General features: G+C 41.9%; 1 protein-coding gene, 1 long non-coding RNA gene and 2 other non-coding genes across 6 annotated transcripts in view; all 4 read right to left on the bottom strand.

Moving 5' to 3' along the window:
- Nucleotides 1-1,338: 1,338 nt before the first annotated feature.
- LOC124062292 lies at nucleotides 1,339-3,442 on the bottom strand. The gene is made up of 4 exons (XR_006843893.1): nucleotides 3,295-3,442; nucleotides 2,886-2,939; nucleotides 2,452-2,536; nucleotides 1,339-1,533 (listed from the first exon to the last, which is right to left on the bottom strand). It is a non-coding gene; the product is annotated as an uncharacterized LOC124062292 (long non-coding RNA).
- LOC124064569 lies at nucleotides 1,620-1,732 on the bottom strand. The gene has a single exon (XR_006844290.1). It is a non-coding gene; the product is annotated as a small nucleolar RNA SNORD67 (small nucleolar RNA).
- Nucleotides 2,686-2,800, bottom strand: LOC124064564. Its single transcript, XR_006844289.1, has one exon. It is a non-coding gene; the product is annotated as a small nucleolar RNA SNORD67 (small nucleolar RNA).
- A 620-nt stretch (nucleotides 3,443-4,062) lies between the features above and the next one.
- The window catches only part of lrp4 (low density lipoprotein receptor-related protein 4), a 97,378-nt gene continuing 88,027 nt past the window's right edge, over nucleotides 4,063-13,413 (bottom strand). Inside the window, exons 29-39 of one of the 3 annotated variants that reach the window (XM_046394945.1) lie at nucleotides 13,063-13,281; nucleotides 12,731-12,865; nucleotides 12,330-12,438; nucleotides 11,841-12,033; nucleotides 10,708-10,821; nucleotides 10,342-10,453; nucleotides 9,813-9,874; nucleotides 9,263-9,350; nucleotides 9,025-9,166; nucleotides 8,697-8,758; nucleotides 7,213-7,321 (exon numbers count right to left, since the gene is read on the bottom strand). In XM_046394945.1, coding sequence (XP_046250901.1) covers nucleotides 8,717-8,758; nucleotides 9,025-9,166; nucleotides 9,263-9,350; nucleotides 9,813-9,874; nucleotides 10,342-10,453; nucleotides 10,708-10,821; nucleotides 11,841-12,033; nucleotides 12,330-12,438; nucleotides 12,731-12,865; nucleotides 13,063-13,281 — 1,216 coding nt within the window. In that variant the 3' untranslated portion in view covers nucleotides 7,213-7,321; nucleotides 8,697-8,716. Of the gene's footprint in view, nucleotides 7,322-8,696; nucleotides 8,759-9,024; nucleotides 9,167-9,262; nucleotides 9,351-9,812; nucleotides 9,875-10,341; nucleotides 10,454-10,707; nucleotides 10,822-11,840; nucleotides 12,034-12,329; nucleotides 12,439-12,730; nucleotides 12,866-13,062; nucleotides 13,282-13,413 lie in introns of all 3 variants that reach the window. The other 2 variants (XM_046394936.1, XM_046394938.1) reach the window with 2 other exon arrangements.

Genomic DNA, 13,413 nt, shown 5'->3' with positions numbered 1-13,413 from the left:
CGGGATGTCTTCCTAAGGAACACAACTGCCATCAGTGCTCATGCTGTGGATGATGTGCCACTGCAGCACTGCTGACATGTTGTTGGTCCATCTGCACAGTGAGGGACAGAAAAGGAGGAAGAGTCTCTCTTCAGAGAAATACAGACAATAAAAATGGTAAAATGTCTCAATATTGCCAACACTTTCAGGCAAAACAAAACAATTACAACTCAGTAATATTCAGTTTGTCCTTCCATCTGTTCCAACTTTGTTCTGTGCTAAAAAGACGCTTTTCTTTCCACCCTAAATAAAAATGCATCAAATTGATTGGAAGAAAATAAACCCACACCGAAGAACACCTACAAGCATTTGAATTATCTCACATATGTAAACCCCCCCTCCCAAACTTCAAAGTCCATATTCGGTTTCCAATTCAGAGTAATCAGTACAAACAGCCAGGCCTTCTACTCGGCAACAGTGTGAGGACCCAAATCTGTAGTAAAAGCACACATTAAGAAGAAGAATCTTCATAAAAGAAGTAGTTTTCTGGCCATTAGGCTGCCTGCACACCCACACCCCCTCCCCCCCAAAAAAAAGACAGAGAAGACAGAAAGAGGACAGGGGACATTTAAAACCAGAGCTGATAAGTTACTTAAGGAAGTAATCAGGACAAAAATGGGGAAACCGCTTTAGTGGGCAGTTTGTTCATTGCAAGTCCAACTATCAAGTAGGCCACTGATCACAGCTGGCCTAAGTTTTAACTGGGTCATTAGTGACCAGAGAAACTGCTTACTCATGGAACATGTTAAATAGAAATGCATTAATGCAGTGAGAAACTAACGTGCCAGAGAGACAGCATAGTCTGTGCTGTCTCAATAAAAAACACATGCACTGCACATTATCACTAATAGGAGACCAAGCATCTCTGCCATCAAGCACAATGAAACGTGACCGTTTTGAATAAACTTACTTAGGTACACTTACCTCGGCCAGATAACAGACCATGAATGCAACGATTACAGGTACTGATAAGTACTGTTGTCCACCTGTACATGGACTGTTACACCATCTAAAACTTGATGAACGTAACCACTTTTCTATACGTTTCATCTTCATATTTTGCATCACAGGACTTCAATGCTCATACTATGAGGACCCAAATTCTCCTAAATTCTGTGGTATGTTCAGGACCAGTTAGTGGAGAGGCTGTACGAGACCTGGAAGGTGAGGCTCAGGCCATTTTCTCCTGCTTAAGGAGTGGAGCCACATTCTTGTCTCACTGCACTGTCCTCTGCGCTCTACCTCTACTGTCTGTACCACACAACTAACATACATAAACAACAAAGCTCACTTTAAGAGTTTCAAGAATTGAGCTATGACTTTATTGGACAAAATGGGAAGGGAAAGAGATTTGTTTTCTGTAAAAACAAAAGTTGATTGAAGTTGGTCCTCACCAAATCTCAGACTGGAATTTCTCCATCCAGCATGAAGAGAAAAGGCTTCCTGGATGGATATATTCAAGTTGTCATGTTCACAATGGCTTGAACATCCCATCTAACCAAAACAGAGCAGAACATGAACACAGAATTGTGGGTCAGGAGATGCTGAGAGAACATTTAAGCAGCAAGTCACGTCGAGGGGGTGACTCAGATGGCCCTTGTGCACGTTGGGTGTCACCACAGGATGTCAGGACGGGTCCACTGTGCAACTGCAATCAGCAACCCGACTAATAGTGCAACTCATCACTGTCACGCCCCAGCGGCTCTCCAAAAGCTTGCAGTGCTATAGCGACACTTTCTTTGGACAGTTGAGGCTTTTCAGTTTGTCTATTCTGAAAAGACCTGACAATCATACAAATTAGAACAGGGGACGATAAAGTAAGATGTTTTTTATGGCACACTATACAGTTATCACCGTTTTCTGCAAATTATCGCTGCAAATTTGTAGTTTTGGTTGTATTTGCCAAGAGACACACAAACACCGCTGAAAAGGAGTCAAACATGAGGAAGACGATACGCCCCAGGGGATTATTTAATTTTGTTCTTTAGCAAAAAAAACAAAAGCAAATTGACTTCACTCGGTCACTCTTGTGGGTTAACTATCTGCACCAAGGGCTAGTTATCTGACATACTATGCTGTTCACTAAAGTTGTTAGAACTTTTAACATCGATAAAAGTGTATATGTAGATAGGATTTTTCTTGATTTGAAAAAGTAACTACATACCAATGTTTGTAATGTTAAAATCTGCTCAGCCTTGGGTTGATTGTAGATCAGAATTCCTTTATTTATTTATCCCTGAAGGGAAATTCATTATTGCTTTGGTTCTTTCAATACAATGAATGGATGTCATTTAAATGGAGGCATCAAAAAGCATAGCTATATGTGACTTATGTACCACGGCAAACATGACTGACTAACTAAAAAAAAAGAAAAAGAAAAAGAAAAACCAACAAGACAAGTGAGAAACTTACCTTGGGGAATGAAGGAGCTGTACATTGAGTTGAGTCCTGCTAGAGGGTTGGAGGTCCTTGAGAAACCATCCTTCCACTTCAGATCCTAGGATTTAAAACACAGGGAAAATGAAAATTTCAGACAAGCTTCTAAACTGCAGTAGAAACAATACAATCTGAGGATGTGTGCGAGATGATTTTCAATTCATCTCATGCAGTATGTCTGTACAAAACACACTTCTAAATGGGTTAAGGGTTGAGTCAGATGGCCCCTGTGCACACTTTGTGTCCTCAGGTGGAGTCGGATTGGGGTTGCCCATGCCACTGCAACGGACACCCCAACTGATCCGTGCAACTCATCACTCTCACCCACCACCCATCCGACGTTAATACGTCAAGTAACACACGCGTGTCGTAGTCAGAGACCCTGATGTGACTGCTAAAGTTGTGTTTACCTTACGCGCACACTTCTGACAGATCGACAGGTAGTTTCATCCAGCCTGAAGTCACTGCAATGAGCGAAGATGACAACAGTTAGCCTTGTAGCCTGCGTACAAATATGTACCATGCAAATAAACGCAGACTAGCTATAGCCATGTGCTCAATCACGGTTACGTTACTTTCGTGAAAAACTCCCAACTCAATAACGATAAAACAACCCATGTAACATTGAAAGAAGCTAAACGATTGACTACTAGTGCTATCTTTTCTACAGCACTGAAAACAATCACTGGTTAGCCGCAAAGGCTAATATTAGCTAGTCGAGTCAGCGTGTTAGCTTGTTAGCTGTGCTAGCATAAAACACTCGCTTCCGTTTTCAAACGTACGACACTGTTAGCCGTGAAAAAGCCAACAGAAAATCACCTGATTCAAACTAACAAAACGACGCACTATGTCGGTTATTCCTTAAAAGCATTTTCCATGGCTTTTGAAGTCGCCGCAACGCGTCGACTACCAGTCTCCCGGTTTTAAACAACTGCGGTCTGGAATGCTCATTGCTGATTGGTCCAGACGCCGGAAAAACAGCGGACGTTTATTGGACTGATGATTTCTTAATTTCCGGTTGAACCACCAATGAGAAGTTGTATATTTGTCATTACCTCCCCAAAGGTACGAAATTCTAAATTTTAATTTTAAATTTTATGTTTGTAACCTTCTTTTGCCTCACATCTCACTTTAATCTTAATCTTCTTTAGTCTTAATCTACAGGGTAAAATTTTATATTTTCGTGCTCATTGTCACAGTGTTTTATTTCATCCAAGGCATATAGGAAATATCAGTACAGCCTTTTCTCTTGTGAACAAGTGTAAAAGACGTGTGAAAAACACTCAGTAGGCCAGTTCACCTAGAGACTAATGTTTAACCCCAAGCCATTTCAAGGAATTTCTCCATAAATGTTGTCACGTCATGATACTAGTGTAAAATGGGCCACATACCAATGTCATTAAAGCAATTTATCGTTATTATATTGTATTGGATAGTGATAGCACAAGGTGTCATACTAACGTGCTGATGGGTTGCGTGAGGCAGGCCAACAGTCCACCATGTGAAGATTCACGATGTTGCAGTATTTACTGATGAGGAAAGCATTTCTGCGAGAGCAATCAAGTGCACAGATGAGCGAGTCAAAAGTTTCATTGAAATGCAAATGCAGTTTTATATTAAAAGATAGCAAAGGGATAATTCACTATATCACACAACACAGCTTGTTAGTACTGCCATGGAAATACATATACAGTCTTTTCATATTTACACATCAAGTGACAACCAAACAAAAATCATAAATACCTTTTTTGTTAACTTTACAACAGCTATATGCGACCAATATTTCATAAGATGAAAGAGCACTATTAAATAACTGGCATCTTCCCTATCATTTACAAGGCTTGGAAACACAGTGGTTAAAATAATCCAGCAAAAACAAAACAAAACAAAAAATGCTCTTCTCCAGTGAGTAAAATTAATACAAGTCTAAAAACATGAAATCCCTTTGTACAAAGACTATACAACTTAAACAACGCAATATCTTCAACAGAAATGGTTGCTTATATTCTCATGATAAAATCTGTACAGTTGTAGCATTCCTGCAGCAGAGTTGGAGGGACTGTGAGCCAGGATGATTGGTTACTGGGTCGCTGTGATGCTCTGCAGGCCTAAAGTCAACCAACCGTCAGAGTTATGTAGCTGCCAAGACCCTCTTTCAATGGCCTCAGTGCTTCGTTTAGCAGCAAATCAGCAAGTTGCTGAGCTTGTAGCAGATACTTCAAAATACATGGTTCTGTGAAGTCTAACTGATATATTTATCAACATAGCAATATAATATTTCCTTGTACCATATTTCAACGACAGACAGAACGGTAGTCTAAAGTTAAAGCAATGCATAATATCTTTACTTGTATTAAATTCATTTTTCAGTAAGTTGTCAGTGATATATTTCTACACTATAACCCTCACTGTCTGATGGGATCAGACATGCACAGTGTTCCTAAGGTACCCATTTGTTTCTACTATACTGTGGCAGATACTGCGAGTACACCTTTGCATTACAGATTCGGAGTTTATGGATCAAAACTCAAATTACAAAAAGAACAAACGAACTCATTTACCTCTAGTGGTGTTTGGCCACGCAGATACTTTCAGTCCTCGATATAGTCGCCTCTGAAATGTGACACTACCCTCATACAATGGACAACCAGTGTGAAAGCAGAACTTCTGCATATATATTCCCGAAGTAAAAAAATCAAATTCAAAATCATATTAACATTTGTAGCGACACAGAGCTAACCACACAACATGGTCTTTCTCAGCACTGTTAAGTTTGGCAGTTTGTTAAAACAGTTTACCTAAGTTTGTTAAAACATTTGGATTTTTTTAGGATGTAATATTGTTGTGCATCTAATATTTAGGTTTGTAACAATCTTTTAAACCAATTCAAAACAAGAAAAAAAAAACAAAACAAAACAATTTCACGCAAGCGTAAGACCGCTGAGGGTCCTAGTGGCGACATATGAGAATGGAGCGGGAGGGCGAATGGCACACACATTTTCAGACAGCTGAGATTACTGATAGAAAATGGAGACATGACTTTAGTATAGAATGTGGGTGAATAGAATGGAAAGGAAACTTTGGTGATGCCAAACTCTAGGGCTCTATTTGTTTTATTCTAATTTTGGTTGAATTTGTTAAAATCAAAAGAGCTTAACATTTTAATATTAAGTGCTATTGTAGATAATCATTTACCTGGATAGTAAACCCAAGGACCAATGAAAGAAACACTCAATAATTGCCCCAGTGTTTTTGGGCAGGAGAGATAACCGAGGCATATATCTGAACAGCTGGGGGAATAAAACCACAGCTATCTGCATGGCTCAATAGCCCTCGTCGTACAGGTCTGAGAAAATGTGTTTTTTCTGTGATTTGGGTGACCAAACCCACGTAAAACGAACGTCACAAACATTTTAATACCTCTGAGAAAAATAAATATACAGCTGAAGGAGGACAAAAAAATGAAATGTTTGGCACTTAGGCTGTTACTTGTTACGTGGCTTCCTCCTCTGCCATGCCAGAGGTTTAGCAATGCTTGACATACAACTTAAAAAGTCCTCTTTCAGGTAACTTTTGTAGAGGATGAATGGACTTCCGCAACCAACTGACAATACCAGCTAAGTCCAAGCTTAACCTGTTAGAAGCTGTAAAATAAGGAATCAGAAGCAGGTGGTGTGATCACTGACTCAGAATGAGATCTCCCACCGGTGAGGGCAAGTCAGTAAAGTCGAAACGAAACAAACATCCCATAATTAGATACATTTCTATGGAAGTATATATGCAAAAAAAGCATGGAGACTCTGTGAAGTCCCACCCTTTGGCACTGTCATAAATTCAGTTCTTGAAGACGCGGGTCCTGCTGTTCAAAGTTCTAACACAACACTCTCGCCATTATCTGAAAGTCAGCAAACCCACTCCGCAAGTACAAAATCGTTCATAAATAGAGTTCATAAAGACATGAGTGGCATTAGAGAGAGCATTGTGGTTACATCGTCCAGAGAGTATGTCATTTCAGCTTTGTCCAAAAAAAAAAAAAAAAAAAGATAAAAGTTCACAAAAAATAAAGGTGAAGTTGTACACAGAGAAGCGTTTGTCGCATTGAGAGTCCCCATCGTTGTAAAAAGGCTCCAGAAATGCTTGCGTCTCTCTGTTCACTTCCTCCCTGGAGTCCTTTGCTTTCTGATTCCAGCATGCTCGTTAGTTTATCATTTTGCCTAAAGGCAGTAGCACTGAGGGTCCTGTTGGAGGACTGTACTGTATATGTGTGTGTGTGTGTGTGTGTGTGTGTGAACAAGCAGGACGGAGCCCCAGTTTCAGAGTTGTGTTTGGGGCTGCTTAGATGTGTCTAACCAGGTTCGTATGTACCCATACTCTACATATGCAACTGTTACTGTGTTTGTACCTAGTTCTTTTATGTGTTTGTACCAGCTATAAATACATGAGTGTGTATGTGTGTATCAGGTAACGGAGGCTGAGATAAAGCATGGAGGGCAGGGGGCTTCCCTCACACTTCGCTCTCGGTGGAAGGCTTGCGCGTGGAGGCCCAGCCGGTGTCGGGGAGGCTGTGCTGGGCGTGACGCTGCGGGGTGATGGCTGAAGGGGTCAGGGTGGTTATGGAGGAGCACTCGGACGCCTCCTCCTGGAGGAGCTGCTCCGTCTCGCCATCATCTAGCGAAGCACTGCTGGCCTGCAGGGACACGGTGTCCGTGCGCATGCAGGTGTGCAGGCCGCCTCGAGATGGTTTGATCTGTTTCAGGTCATCCCAGTAAAGCTCCTCATTGGACAGGAGACACACGCCCTCCACAATGCGGATCTTCTCCTTGGTGTAGCCTCCGTCCACTGCCCCCTGGACAACGAGACAGGATTTGTTAGTCCTGAGTACCTATGGGAAAATCCAAGCTCATCCTCAGTTTGTTCAACTAAATACGTTCTAGAAGTCAGTTTGTGATGAGATTCGTTTCACTTTCAGTGTCCTCACTTGCAATGAACTACCTGCTGGTGACGGACTACCTGGCTCTCCCTTATTTCTTTGTTACATGCACTTTTCCACTTTTCTCTCTTTCTTCGTTGCTAAACTCCAAACATTTCCCCCCGTTTTTAGAGAATAAATACCGTACTTCTTCTTTTTGTATTTGAAAACACAAACACCAGCAAAATGTTAAAAGTTAAGCCTGTCAAAGATGGATTTCCCTGTAAAGGTTAATCAGAGGACAACTGCACAACATTCCAGAACAAGACGTCACCTTTAAACACAACCCATGCACAGCACGTTGGCTCATTTATTATCAATTAAAAAAAAGAAAAGTCAATTAGTTTTTTCCATTTTCAGATTAATGTGTTACAGGTATAGGATTACCATAACCAAAAACATACGGCACAAAAACATTAGGCATGGCAGAACTACTGAAGCCCTGAGAGGCAAGCGAGGGAAAACAAACATTCTGGTCGTTTTCATTTTGTCATCCTTTTAAATATGTGAAAAAAGTTTTTTTTATTGTCATACTCATTTGGGCCACAAGAGGCTGAAGAGCACAGCCAAACCACGTTCTAAATACCGTAACTCTACTTTAAACACAAGACACGACAGTGATGATACACAGCTTGCACACACAATACACTGTATGTACCCTGTGGTGCACTTCAGCCTCTTGTGGCCAAAACGAGTATGACAAAAAAACAAACAAAAAAGTCCAGCCATAAAGTTTCCAGTATTTTAAATGAGTGTCTTGACAGCTGCTGCAGTGGGTTGCAATAAAAAGAGTATTGACGATGGGATTAGCTTCATATGCACAGCTCATGATAACAAACAAAGCAAAAATTAGTCATCCTTAATTTGTATAGTTATTTTCTCTCTTTTGACGACTTGTTTATCTTTTTTGTTTGTGTTTATGTGTTAATATTTACTTAAAGGCATAAGAATCATGTGCATGATGATACGTGTGGCACATTTAACAAAATCTATCCATACATTTGGATTCCTGGCATATTGAAATGTCAGCTTCCCCCCTCCAAAAAAACGCCCTGATAAATAGTGTAAAGACTGACGCTACTGATCACAGAGCTCTGAAACTGCACCAAAGAGAGAAATTATTACATTTCAAAAGCAGGTCGCATGCAGTGAAAGACAGAAGAGATGAAGGAAAACAACAGCAAAACAGCAGAGGACAAGTCAGAGAAAACAGAACTGGAATGGACACAACTCCTTCATGCTGTGTAACTACCTCTCCATGGGACAAGTGGGTCAAAAGATAAAGGGAGAGAGGGAGTTGTAGGGATGAGAGAGCTGCAGTGAAGAGAGGGAGAGAGAGGGGAGGAAGAAAAGATGAGTGCTGATGTCTGTAACCTGCTAGTGCCACATGTTAAAATATTCCAACACAATCAATCTGACGAGAGACAAACAGTAAAGTCATTTGTCTCCGTGGTTACCCACCAAACTCCTTCACAGTCTGTGATCATTCTGTGAAAATATCATGGATTCACTTCTAATCCATTCACTTGTTAAACAACAAAACATCCGCTGTTTTGATTTCAGCTACCACACTCTGTTACCTCTTTCTTATATCGAAGCTGGTTGTATATTGGAGGCTTTTGCGAAGCCTCGATCTTGACCTCTTGAGTGGATGTCCGGTACGAGGGGTTACTGTAGGTCAGGTTGCTCACTCCCGGGTCAGCAAACTTTGACTTTTTATGTCTGTCAATCAAAGACAAGAAGACAACAACTTGTGGCTTACAGTTTGTGCTGTGTATGTACCCGAGGACTCAGAAAACGAAGAAACAGGGGACTGACCTGTAAATAATCAAAGCCGCTATGAGGATCAGAATTGCCAGGATGGTCAGAACTCCACCGATCACATAGCTGATATGAAGTCCTTCTCCTTCAAACATATGGCACAGATGTTAATCACTGGTGTGTTCACAGAGCACAGATAATTTGGAAAACAACGTTTTGTTCTGACAGCATTTAGCCTAGCTTATATGGCGGGGACAGAGGGTGATTTCGGGAAAGGTTCTTGCATTTACAACCTGTCTGATCGTGCTTCTCAGGGAGAACCTGGTATTTCCTGTGACTCCCAAACTCCAACTGTGACATTAACAGAGCTAAAACAGGAAGCAAGGGAAACATCTCCAAAGCTGTTATCAAGATAGCTAGCAAGCTTTTAAACTTCAGCTAGGCTAGCAGTTTCCCTCTGCTTCCAGTCTTTGAGCTAAGCTAGGCTAAACACATCCTGGACCCATCTGTGTGCTTGACATACATTTTTTAACTCTGGTTAGGGAGGTAAATGTAAGACAGTTCTCTTCAAACTCTAAGTGGTGTCCCAAATTTTTCATATACTTACCATGAGGAGCTGTCACCACGTTGTTCAAGCAGTCTTCTTCGTTAAGATTCTTGTCAGTGCAGCTGTAAAAACAAGACAGAAAGTCAGAGAAGGGTATTTTATTTAATATTAGCGGTAATTACCTTATTAAGTCAAACATTATATAGCTTTCTGTTCAGGACTTTGGGAAGACTTTCTGTTTTTGTATTATGCCTTGTGGAAAAGTTTGTTGTGTTTCTGGCTGAAGATGAACAATTACACAACACTCCTTTATGGAACAAGAAAATCATCCAAACTCTCAGGCTTTTAAGGACTGAGAGGATTCAGAATTTTTCTGAGCGAAGATGAGCATGTTCACTTTCCAATTATTACTATTTCGTGTAAAGTAGAGGTGAGATGAACAAAGTCGAAAAGATGTTGTGCAAACAACACGCTGCTATTTGACATTGAAAAGCAAGAGTAACCCCTGATATTTTAAAGCAATGATGCGAGTGTTTCAAAGTGGGATAATGTTAAAGCGCTGAGAAAAGTTGAGCTATCAATTACATACTTGAGCAGCGAGGGTCCTCTGTGTGGAGTGTCTGTTGGTACTTTGGGAATCTTGTTGGGGACAGGAGTGCTGCTGGTTGCTCTGGCAGGAGCAGTGGGGACATAACCTGAAACTGAAGAACACATGCAGATCAGAGCCTGAAGGTGATGGACCATACAAGTGGTTTTGTTTTTTGGTAGTTTTTCTGTGGAACGATTTAGATACATTCCCATGCTATGTGGTGATTTTACTCTCATGTCTTTCCTTCCTTGAGTTCTGTGTTAAAATAAGTGAACATGTTGGCAAGGTCTCTTTGTTTTAGGCAAACATGAAAGAGTCGGCACATTCAGTCAGTAACAGTCAGGTAAACACTGCACGGTCACTCACTGGTGGAGCAGGGTCGCCCATCCGGTTCATCAGCGCAGGCGCACACAAAACTGTTGGTCTTGGCAAAGCAGAGGTGAGTGCAGCCACCGTTATTTACTCCACAGAGGTTGGTGCCTAAGTGAGAAGAGAGAGAGAATGTTTAGAGCTGGTCCTAAACAGTCTGAGCAGTTTATTTGAAAATGTATCTTCCTTTAGTTTGCTGCATTTCATGGGGTGCAACTGATGGCATTTGAATTCTACTTGCATTAAGTGCAAAAACTTTAATAAAAAATTAAATTAAAAAAATTAATATGTCAGACCTATTAAAGAGAACTGTGAAGTTTGCTACAAATTAAAATGCATCTCAACCTAAGCAGCAGAGGGTACCTCAAGTAAATACTTTTGTTTTCGTATCAATTTACATAAAAGATGCTCAAATAAATCCATCAGGTTCAAGCAACTGGAGTCAGCTTTTCTTTAAGCAATGCCTGCAGCAAAAACCTTAAATGAATAAGCTCCTGTCCATTTAATAAGCTTCTTGTAAATCCATGTGACTTCTAAATAAAAGCGCTGGTTTATTTTCACAGGGAGACAAAGGAACAGAAAAAAATTTGCTCAGGCTAACTTTTTATTTGATTTTGTTATGGATTCAGTTTGATGTTCAGACTGCAGAGTGCGGTGCTGTTATGAAAACTCCCTAATAAGATGTAACCTCATAGAAAATTTGGTGGCGTTTGCATTGGCACTGTCCAACCACGTTTGATTTGATTTGAAATGAGCGTCTATTACCACTTTGACCACGCCAAACTGTGCCTGGAAAGGACTTCCTCTACAGTGGGACCAATGAGCGCCCTGTCTACCACCAAGTGGGTTGCCATGAAATCTTTCCAACCACAGCCATCCTGAGACGACACCCTTCTCCCCTTCAAATAGGCCTGTGTTGTGAGAGGGAACTCGGATCACAGCTGTATGTCTTCAGCTCTCTGAGTCTCTGCGGTGTGCAGTTTAGTTTCTCTTCTTCTTTGCACCTGCGTTCATTGCCTGCTACTTTTCAAGCTCACACGGTCAGCCGAACACTTTGTGCATCAGCACCTTCACACAAATAGTGAGGTTTCCCGTGTTAGCTGAAGGTGACGGATTAAAAGCCTACTCACCTGTCTGTCTGTGAGGTGATACCACTATAATGTCCATGAGGCCCTCCACGTTGGGCAGCACGGTTTCCTTGTTACGGCCCGTATGTTTGTCCACCCGCTGGATGGACTTAGTCTGCCAGTCCGTCCAGTAGATCCAGCGGTCTTGCTGCGAGAGTCGGGAGAAAGGAGTTAGAGGGGAGGACACCGGCTTCAACTGGGGAAACCAGGGAGAAGAAGAAAGGAGAGGAAAAACACAGACAAGGAGCAGGGGTATGGGAGGAAGAGAGGGAAGGGAGAGAGGAGGAAGAAAAATGAGGGTCAGAGTGGAAGGGAAGTAGAAGAAATGGTTAAGTCGAGTGGGTTCAGTATGAGTTGGAGGACAGAGACGCAACAAGTGAGGGTCACACAGTGAACCGATGAGTGAAAGAGAGCAGGTGAGTGGAGCAGGCAGCCAGGAGGAAGGGTCAGCCCAGTCAATGAAAGCTGAGGGTAAGGAGGGGTGAGAGGTACCTGTGTGAGGGCGAACGGGTGGGACACCGGGCTGACGAGGATCTGACGCAGTTTCCCGTTCAGGTCAGAGCTCTCGATCCTGTCCAAGTGGGCGTCCACCCAGAAGATCCTGCAGAACACATCACAGATTCATGAGCACATACGCTGTTGTTATGATGTCCGCTCTGCATGTTAACGGTTTGGCTGTTGAGCTGAAACAGCAGCAATCTTTCTCCAGAGAGGCTCATCCCACCTTTAAGGAAGTGCATTATTCACAGTATGTTCAGTTGCTAGAAAGTTAGAAAGTTTTATTAGATCACGAAACTTTCTTAATATCTAATCTTAACATGTTTACGAGGTCCCTGTGTGGACGCAAAAGCCCCACAGGTAGATCCTTCCACAGACACACTTTTCTCTCTGACCTTCGTGTGTCGTAGTCTAGAGTGAGACCGTTGGGCCAGCCCAGGTCGGTGTTAATCAGAACCTTTCGGTCCGAGCCGTCCAGGTGAGATCGCTCAATCTTTGCAATGTGACCCCAGTCAGTCCAGAACAGGAACCTGCAGAGACAAGGCTGAACTGGTGAGGAAACTTTCTACTGTGCAAACTAACTTACAACCTTGTGACACTTCACAACGTTTCTATTAAAAGTCCACTTTTCCTTCTGCTAATTTCAGCTTGGTTCATTATCTAGCTTTAAGACATCTTTTAAAGGCTACAAAATAGATTAAATAAATAGATTTAAAATGCTTCTTACCCTTTGCTCGGGAACACTGCGATGGCTCGAGGTTCATCCAAACTGTTGTTGACCAGGACTTTGCGGCTTGTTCCATCCAGGCGGGCCACCTCAATGGTGTTGCGCCCAGTGTCGGTCCAGTACATGTTCCTGGCCACCCAGTCTATAGCCAGTCCATCTGTGGTCTTCAGGCCTTGACTGATCACTGTCTCCATGCCACTGCCGTCCAGGTTTGCCCGCCTAAAAAGGCCAAGGCACATATATGACACAGTGCTGCTGATCTACTGCATTTTTAAGTTATCTCTAGGTGACAGATGATGACTCACCTTGACTAAAACAGATAAATATGACTAATGTAATGAAAGCTAAAAC

The sequence above is a fragment of the Scatophagus argus genome, chromosome 1, assembly GCF_020382885.2.
Source record: "Scatophagus argus isolate fScaArg1 chromosome 1, fScaArg1.pri, whole genome shotgun sequence".
Lineage (NCBI taxonomy): Eukaryota > Metazoa > Chordata > Actinopteri > Scatophagidae > Scatophagus > Scatophagus argus.
The sequence above is the reverse complement of the archived record's forward strand: the minus strand, read 5'-3'. Positions and strand labels throughout refer to the sequence as shown.